The 9,979-nt window shown below is 37.9% G+C and overlaps 2 protein-coding genes across 3 annotated transcripts; one reads left to right on the top strand and one right to left on the bottom strand.

The window, feature by feature from the left end:
- Positions 1–2,052: 2,052 nt before the first annotated feature.
- On the bottom strand, positions 2,053–4,448 carry LOC108684485 (glucosidase 2 subunit beta). Its single transcript, XM_018188828.1, has 2 exons — positions 3,378–4,448; positions 2,053–3,305 (listed from the first exon to the last, which is right to left on the bottom strand). The coding sequence occupies exons 1-2, from the start codon at positions 4,303–4,305 to the stop codon at positions 2,644–2,646; spliced, it is 1,590 nt and encodes a 529-aa protein (XP_018044317.1). The 5' UTR covers positions 4,306–4,448; the 3' UTR covers positions 2,053–2,643.
- Positions 4,449–6,333: 1,885 nt separating this feature from the next.
- On the top strand, positions 6,334–9,063 carry LOC108684557 (RING finger protein 11). 2 transcript variants are annotated; one of them, XM_018188946.1, is made up of 2 exons: positions 6,334–7,104; positions 8,044–9,063. In XM_018188946.1, exons 1-2 carry the CDS (start codon positions 6,964–6,966, stop codon positions 8,425–8,427), a joined length of 525 nt encoding a protein of 174 aa, XP_018044435.1. In that variant the 5' UTR covers positions 6,334–6,963; the 3' UTR covers positions 8,428–9,063. The 2 variants fall into 2 exon arrangements, with proteins under 2 accessions (XP_018044435.1, XP_018044436.1); XM_018188947.1 differs by having other exon boundaries at positions 6,337–7,095.
- Positions 9,064–9,979: the final 916 nt, after the last annotated feature.

The following is a 9,979-nucleotide window of genomic DNA, read 5'->3' as shown; positions in this document are numbered from 1 at the left end:
AATATATATATATATATATATATATATCTAGAGAAAGTAAAAATTTTTGAAGTACCAAAATGAATGCTTTGGTATTTAAATTATTTCTAAATAATTTGTTCGTATATTTGTATATTAATTAATCAAAATGTAATCACGACAGCGCGGTCTAATTTTGGAAATTCGAAAAAACTTTCAATTCACGTTAATAATTGGCTGTGCTTCGTCGTTGATATAGGGAAAATCAGTCCCACCTGCAACATCTTTCAATTCTCATGTTCGTAGTTTTTTTTTTATACGACTGAAAACTTCAACATTTGAGATTATACCATCACGAAAACGCATTTGCGAATGCATACATTCTCATAGGGAGCTTTATTTCACTCGCAGATGTACAGTAGTTGTAGCGAAGATGTGATCCTTTCGGCGTGATGCATTTATAAATATCGTATATTATCCCGTATCGTGTAAATATGAAAGGAATAATAAAGTTGTGCGTTATCACTTTAATGATTTTGAAGAAAAAAAAAATATAAATATATGTTTGGCACACATTATAGTATTAACATTGATAAATGTAGAAGAGACGTGAAATATAAGCTACGACGATCTAAGAAATGTTACGTGTGCAATTGTATATTTTTGACGTTCTCGAAAAATCTGTTTATTCTATACAAGAAACGTATTAATCTCCCACACGAATTGTTCGCAGACTGCCTACATGCGTAATCGAATTATGTTAAAATGAGCCTACAATTCTTCATCGATGAAACATATCACTAAGTGATATTGATACCTTGTCTCGATTTAATTAAATGCCTATAAAAAATTGTTAAAAGGATTATCTGGATGTATAAAAAGGAAAATTGTGAAATTGTCGATAGTCGGCGATAGCATGTGATTACCCAATTTTTCTTGCTAACCCAGAATGCGTTGAAAAGGCTGTATAGAGCATATCGTTTTACACTCTTTGAATTTCGCGAGGAAGAAATGATTTTTTGTAGCCTTTCAAGTGCCTTACCGAATCAATCGAGAAACTGAAATGCGGGAAATATCAACTCTTCCCTGCCTCCCTTCCTCCCATTTAATTATTCAAATAATGGACGTACGTTTCGGATCCCGCAAAATGCAAAGATTATCTCTTAGAGTAAAATAGAGAAAACTGGATTTAACCACCACGATACTGTAATATTATATATAATAATATACAGAATAACAAGAGAAATTCTACACACAGACATACATACACGCGCGCATTTACACTCAACAGATTTTCTTTCCATTGATGTAAATAAAGCTGCCATCGCAAATTACGGTTCGACAACAGAATCCCTTTTTCTTTTTTTATTACATGCACATCCCACAATATTCGCGCCATTTCCGTGGCGCGTCCTTAAAAAATTACAAAATCACCGACTTAAGTGTATAATGCGGAACATTAGGACATCGTCTATACGTACGTGTGGATAATCGAATCCCAAAAAAGATGTAGATTCTTTTTTTTTCTCTTATCGGTATGAGGCATGTACACACATCGTTACAAATATTTTAATATGCCTTTTCATGCCTTCTTATTCTTTCTCATGCTTTCTCATTCCTTCTTCGATACTCGTGCAACTCATGTATTAAGACATTTGTGACGCTATGTGTACTAAGTAATACAAAGTACATCTCAATCAGATTTTTTTACGTCAGTCATGACGTTACACGTACGATTTTATATATTTTTAAATCACGTAGAAACGCTTTGTGTACAAAAAGAGGAATGTAACAGCGAGTTTTTTTTTAACACGTTGGCAATGAATTCGCGCGTAACAATATGGTCTTTGCGGTTTCATGAAACAAGATAAGATTCTAGATAATTACTTTATCGCTAGCGAATCAAGTTCAATATTATGCAACTTCTCGGATGCAAGGACGAATTATCGCGATTATAATCGTTGTAATTTGCGTACATAGTGGCACATTTCAGCAGAAACATTTTTAATACATTTATTATTCTTGTTTCAAAATACTGAAATTACTGAAGTTATTATTTAAATGATATTCATGTATTGTATTTAATTAGGTTGATCAAAGAATTTTTTCGCCTTTTTTATTAATATATTGTGGCCCGATGATATGCGAGTTAATGATCGGTAAAATATATAATATAACATGTCAATGGACTATAACGATTTCGAACGATTCACGATTTATTAATAAAGACCGATTGAATTTTTTGATCAAACCAACACATGACTAGGCTCCGTTGACAATGTATTTTATCCATGGTAATGATCTTATTTCATTTTTAAGAGAATACAAATTTTGATATTAAAAAGGTACGATAACTGATAACGTCTCGAAATCTCTGTGGAACTCTATCGTCTAAATGCTAAACGGTAATGACTACTATAGCTAATCTGGAAACAAAAACGTAATATTGAGTCCCAACTGAAGAACAAATATTCATTGAAATAAAGAAGATTACTAGCTACATTACTAATCGCGATTGCATTGGAAATACTTGCGAAAGACTTTTTTTATTTCAACGTTATTTCTTATCGATCCTTGCAACTCGATGCTCGCATCTCGCGATCCACCGAAAGAACTTAAGTGCCTGACATTCACATTGTATGTGCGACTAATCGCGTTTTCATTTTACTATACAAATCCATGAGTTTACAGTTCATCATGCTTATCGGCAGTCTCCGCTGCGTTAGGATTGCAGAGCGCCGGCGTGGAGAACTCCATGGCATACTCGCAGCGATTCGGTTCCGTTACGGATACGAGCTTATTTTCCGTTCCACATGACAAAGTGACAATTGTGGAACGCGCCGGGCCATTCCAACAGGTGAGACCTCGATCGTACTTCATCTTAGTGTATTTGGCACCAGTCGGTCCGACCCATTCGTTCCAGTGGCCAAGATTGACGCTACTACCACCGGATTTGGACCTCTGGGTTGCCATGGCATACAAACACAGTTTGTAAATATACTCCAAGTCCGTGTACTCAAAGCACTCGCCATCAAGTGACACAAACACTTCTTCAGACCCATAATCACGGCCTAGCTTCTCCTCCAACTGTCTAATCTCTGACTGTAACTCGTTGATGGCTTTCTCTGCCTCCTGGAAACGTTCGCGAGCACTGGTAGCTTCATCGATGAGTGCCTGCGTCTCCTCGTCGTACTGAATTTCTGGTTCTGGTGATTCCTTCTCATGTTCCTCCTCAGGTACCTCCTCTTCGTCTCCATCAGGAATCTCTCCTTCCTTCTCATGATCCAAGTCGTCTGTAGGCTGATGCTCATTTATCTCTCCTCTCTCCTTTGCCGCTTTGAATATACCTGCAATTACATATCAAAATTGATAGTTTATAGACTGTAGAAAAAAAGATAGTGAGTTTGAATGTTATCTACCTTGTTCCAACATCAAGAAAGGCTTGATGTTTGCCCAAGCGTTATCTGTAAACTCTTGTAAAGTGACTTCCTTCTTATCGCCAAGGAAATACAAGGCTTCTTCCTCTGACACGGCACCGTCCCTATTCTTATCAAATGTAGCCCTAGTTTGCAGTTCCACTAGCGTTACTGTACCACTGGAGTCTGAATCCAGTATTTTGAAATAATCTTCCACTTCAGAAACGCTTAAGTCCTCGTCTTCCTCTTCCTCCTCCCCAACGGCTTCTTCAGTTGCTGGTTGTTCTGTTTCAGCTGGTTTGTATTTCTCAAGCGCTATGCTTTCTAATTCCTCTGCTTGTTTCTTCAACAACTCTTTTTCCTTCTTGATCAACTCCGCTTCCGTGTAATCCGTTCTCAACTTAGCCAAACGTGACTGATGTTCTGTTTTGATGGTCTTACCTCTGGCCACTAGCTCTACACGCAGCTTGTTACCCTCTCGTGCTAATTGCTCCACTTTTTGTTGCACCAAACGGGCCTCCCGACCCAGCTCGTTGCAATTGTTGATGCATTCCACTCTGGACGCGTACTCATCACTTGTGTCGCAGCAGTCGCACACGCCGTCGTTCACCCATGATGACGGTATGTAGGCGGGCTTGTGACCGGCGTTGTCGCAGTAGAAGACACCGTTGGCGCAAGCTGCTGTCCCGGGCTCATCACTACCGTCACCACAATCGCAATAATCATCATTCACCCGAGTGAACGATATCAGCCGACTGCCGTCCAGGCACTCGAAATCGCGGTCTGGCCGGTACAACGAGTTCTTCGCCACCGGTATACCGCGTATCTGCAACACTCCTGAGCCGGCTACGTGGCCCGGCGTGTACGTGGCCAGGAGCAGACTCATCGATGCCGCGAGCGCCAGAAATCGCGACGCCTGATGACCATCCATTCTCTCACGAGAATGAGCTCACGAGTCGGAAGTCTCTTCGCAGGTTCACGTCAATTCACCTGGACTCGCTCTCGTCAGATTCACGGATGTTGCAGGAGAAACCGTCCTTTTGAGGTTCGAGTGCGAACACGACACGACTGCCACACGGCATACTCGGCAATCATGATGTAAAAATACAAGAGGTACGGTCAACGCGATGCTACAAAAGCTTTGAAGTGTTTTTTAATTGGTCAATTTATAAAATTCTTTCTTCTAATTGGTCCATCAAATGCTTTGAAGCATTTGTAGCGAGACTTTGATCAGTCAATGGGAGAGTTCAAGACGGCAAAATAATTAGGCATGCTTGCCGAGCGAAGTGAGCATGATTAGTTCTTATTTATGGATCCAACCAATTATGTTTAATTACTCAAGCAAGCAGACCTAGCCACTTTTTTACTGACTTGAACTCGCCCAATGTGTATCATTGGCTGCATTCAGCAGACTCAACAATTGAGTGAGCGCTCGCTGTTATTGGTGTATTGTTTTAGATCATCCAATCATTTTAAATCTAGAAAAGAAAATACATCAATAGCAGCAAGCGCTCACTCAACTGTTGAGTCCGCTGAACGCAGCCATTGTGCGTAATGGCGATACTGGAAACAACCTATCAAATTTTGGCCACAATACACTTTCCTGCGTATAATAGCGTTGGCATATTGGAATAGCAATCAAATTTTGACTACAATTCACTCTCCTACTGCGCAAGTCAACTCGCAACCTCGAAGATTAGTTTCTACCGAGAGTTTAAACCGGATCAGAATGTAAGAACCAATTACAGTTGAGTATTCCCCTGTTACTGTCGAATGACAGGTGTTAGGGCTCCGCACAATAAAAGGAACGGAGAACAGAGAACAGAAAATAAGACCTTCAACCTATCAGAAATCATGTATTGTGGAATACACAGTTTCTAATTTAAGTTGAAATTCTTATTCTCTATTCTATGTTCCCTATTCCTTTTATTGTGCAGAGCTCCTAAGAATTTCAACCTATTAGAAACTGCGCTAACAGTACAAATGTTGATATGTCAACTGTAAGTTGATTTTACTAAGTCAGGCCTTCAGATTGTAAGTCGACTTTGTACAAATATCTTTCTAATGTCGATTTTAGGATGTCTAGTGCGATTTACGCTCATAAAACTTAAATGTGGAATCATTTCATCCTTGTTGTTTAATTAAACAAGGATGAATGCTGTTCAGCGTTGTGGGCATGAATCAGATCACAACCTAGAATGGTTGACTTAAAGTCGGCTTACAGTCTTTAAAGTGGAACATTGTATGACTTAGAGACGTCTCCAAGTCATCTAAAATCGACTTACAGACGTCCATTTTTCAGATGTCTAGAAGCTATAGTCGATTCAGAATCGACTTATAGTCGACCTTGTGCTGTGTATTCCACAATACATGATTTCTAATAGGTTGAAATTCTTATTTTCTCTGTTCCCTGTTTCTTTTATTGTGCGAAATTCCTTACAGTCGAACCCTGGTGTGCCGGAGTTATAAGAATGTCGATCTTTAATATGAGTGCTTTTCATTTGATGACACAAGTCGACACAAGTTTGTTTTATTTTTGTCATTCTCTGAATATCAACAAGAATAGAATGACGCTTGTGTTGACTTTTGTCATCAAATGGAAAATATTCAATATTCTCGTCAATGACATAGATAAAAATAATACATCAAGAAAATAATATAATATATTTATGAATTATACAGTATAAATAAAACCTCTAAATAATATAGAAATAATATAGAAATATTAATAAAGATTAATTAATAAAGATTAACATTTTAAATGTTATGCATTATATATACAACATATATATTTATTGTGGAACATTTATTCACCATAGTTATCATTTCACTTTTTTTGTATGAATTTTCCCTTAATTATTATATGCATTTAAATTGCCCAAGATGGCTGAGTTCAGTTATGTTTTCTCATTGGCCAACAAAAATACCTGCGCAATAGCACACCTTGTTATTTCCATTACTTCCATTAGCGACAGAAAATTCGAGAGGAGCTGAAAGAGAGAGAGATAATTAAGGAATCATTCAATTCACTCTGCGCACAAAGCCGAGATAAAATCGAAGAAATCGTTGCGAGAGTGATGCGTAGAAATCGACCAACTTCCGTTACCACAATGATGCGCAGACGAATGAGACGAATCGCCTGCTATGTTTCGCGCATCATGGCGACGCTCAGCTGGTAGTGAATAGTGAGTCTGCTGCTGCTTATCAGTAATCAGTGAGGGGTATGTGACGGCTGCGCTTGGACGACTATTGCGACGGCATCGTTACATCTCGATCACGTTTGCCAAGCGTCATCCGTGCTGCTTCTCGCGACAAATCATCGGTGAATGTTGTCGCGCTGCGACAAGCGGCGATACAGGTGAAATGGCAAGCAGCACGGTCGTCGAATGTGCGTCAAAAATCGCTGTCGCGCTGTCACCATCATCACCGTGTCTCCACGGAAGCTTGTAATCGCTCGCGCGGAACGAGAGAGCGGAATCTGGAGTAGACGTGCGAATGCGACGTGTGAGCGATTTGCAAAGCTGACAGCTCACCGCCAGTGAGAGAGAAAGAGAGAGACAGAGAAAGAAAGAGAAAGAGAGAGAAAATCATGGGCAACTGCTTGAAACGTGCCACCGGCAACCAACAGGACAATACCACTCTCCTGAGCAATAATCCCGAACCCAATGTGTCCACGAGCGGATCTTCGCAGGAGGGCCTTGGACCACCAATCCCCTACAACGTAATTCACGTACATCGTCGTTACTGTCTTATTGTTGTTGCTGCCGTATCATCCTTGTTGTCTGTTTTATCTTACTATAAATATTTTATAATCTTTGAGTGCATTTGAGAAGATGCTATTAGCATCATTCTTTGTATCATTCTATTTTTATTCTTTATTAAACATAAAATAAAGGTAGAATGATACAAATAGTGATAATATTGTCTCCTTGAATATATCTTTTCTCTGACTTGTCTGTGATATTCTTCCTTTGTCTGTCATTTTTTCTTTATTTGAATATATATAAGATGGTATTCATAATCCATACTTATTTTAAAACTGTCTTAAATGCTTGAGATGCTAATGCAGCCCTATAAACTAGTATTCACAGTTAGTCACATTAGTTCTTATCTTAAGATCATCTGAAATAATATCTTAAGATGTTAATGCAGATGTCAATATTCATACTATATCAAAAACTATCTTAAGTACAGTTTTAACATGTTATGAACCAATCAGAAGAGCCATGTGTATTAGCATGTTAAGATATTACTTAAGATGGTCTTAAAATAAGAATCAACTATACCAGCATATAGGCTGTGTTCAGCAGACTCAATTGTTGAGTCAGCTGAATGCAGCCATTGATTGGTTTATGATATCTTAAGATTGAACTAAAGGTATTCTCAATATAAGAATGAATTATGAATATCAGTCAAATAGATTTGATTTTAAATATAGAGATTATAACTAATAAAATGATTTACACTGGATTATATTGAATGCTGCTGTGTATAAAGTAAATGCAATGACATTTACTTTATACTCTTATTCAACAATGAAATAGTATATGTATATTCTGTTAAATAACTGTTAAATAACTTTTGTACTTTTACAAGTTGTAAGGATCTACAAATAATATGTGGAAAAATGTTGTGGTTGAATATTAATTAATTTTTTAATATTCTACAGCAAGCAGCTTATTATCCATCAATCGCTACGAGAGAACGTCATTTACAATCTACCAACTTGAATATTGGTCGTGGGATCGGAGTCAATTTGGTACAGAGTACTGGCTCTGCCGGTTTGAGCGAAGAGGAACAACAAGTGAGAATTGCGAAACGTATAGGACTGATACAGCATTTGCCGATGCGAGAGTACGATGGTGCTAAGAAGGGCGAATGCGTGATATGCATGATGGAGCTGCAGGCGGGCGAAGAAGTGCGCTATTTACCCTGCATGCACACCTATCACGCGGTCTGCATTGACGACTGGTTGCTGCGCTCGCTGACATGTCCGTCATGTATGGAGCCGGTGGACGCGGCGCTAATTAGTTCATATCATCCGACTACTTAATACAGGAGTGACGGGAATTTTCATCAGTTTAGCCGAACGGCAAATCGCGATTAAATTATCAGGCTAAACATGAAGCGCAACTGAAATGGGAACGAGAAAAATAGAGAAAGTCGCTACTTTTGCTATAGAACGTATAAAGGCTTCTGGGTAGTAGAGAGATCACGTGTTAATGATCCGATTGTATTTCGCAGTTATACACGATATATACATGCGCAAGCGTGCTGTTTAATATAATCTTTACCACAAAGATACACCCTCTCTGTAAATCCGCAAATGTTTTTTTTTTTTTTTTTTAGATCATTTTCTATGAAAAGGAGAACGAGAATTAAATCCTAGTAAACACATCACGGTCCCGAAATCCTTTATCGTAGTGAGTTTTAATTGTTTGTATATTGATTTTTTAATTAAAAAAAGAAGATGAAGAGGCGGCTCGATGTAAAAGTGCAATAAAATATTGAGTATAAGCCTCGTATGCACCGATAGGTATAGTCGAAACAATAAGTATATATATGTATGCGTAGTAACGAGATAATAAGTACGACACGTGCGGAAATTATTATGTCGTTTGTATATCTCGGGCGGCTTTGTATAACAATTCTCATGTAAGTTCTTGTGCGAATGTTTGATGAGCTGACGCAAATTGTGTTTTCCTTCTCTGCTCTTGCATAATTGTTTTTAATCGCCCCCTTGAATCCGAACATAACGTACCTATTATCAGATAAAATAAATTAGTGGATAATTTTAATTTTAAGCTTACGAGGTAGAATTTGTTTTAGTATGCAGCTTACACGTGCAGAGATTGACGGTTTTCTTCTCGTCTAAAACTGTCGGGACTTACGTGGACGACAGTCTGTTATATTTTTGTGACAAAAGGAAGACTGTCTCTAATGGTACTCGCAACATTTTAATTTTTCTTGATGCCTTACGCATATGTCGTTACATAAATCGCTTGAATCGCTTCTGCCGCGACGAACACATTGAACATTTTTTATTTAGATAACGTGTACAGAGAGAATGTTTCATTGTATGCTACGAACGATTAGCGGTTTATTATATCTACAAATAGTACGGGAACATGTATAGCAACGAATAAAAAAGCAAACAAAACAGTAAATTAAGAAGAAAGAAAAAGAGAAAGATATAAAACGCGATAAATGATCCACACTGTTGAACTACACGCTAAATAATGGGCTACGTAACTTAGATTTTGTTGTTAATTTAGTGAAGCTTGTTGAACTAACTCTTGCTGCAGTTATAGTAAAGCAGTGGACATTTACCGTTCTGTTAAAAACTTTACGGAAGTATGTACAGTCTCGCGTAGTTTCGTACGTCGATGTATAATATGCGATAAATAGTTTTACTTGAAGCAAAGTAACATTTCGAAGGGAGAAAAAGAGGGAAAGAATGCAATTAAATGTTTAATTTATGAAAAGAGGGGGAAAAACTTAACATACAATACCGCTAAGTTTTCATTTTAAATGGGAAAATGATGCTGTGAAATAGTGATTTATTGACGAAGTACAGAGGTATATAAATAATGATTTAATACACA

This window comes from Atta colombica, unplaced genomic scaffold (genome assembly GCF_001594045.1).
Source record: "Atta colombica isolate Treedump-2 unplaced genomic scaffold, Acol1.0 scaffold135, whole genome shotgun sequence".
Lineage (NCBI taxonomy): Eukaryota > Metazoa > Arthropoda > Insecta > Hymenoptera > Formicidae > Atta > Atta colombica.
This window is presented reverse-complemented; position numbering and strand designations above follow the sequence as displayed.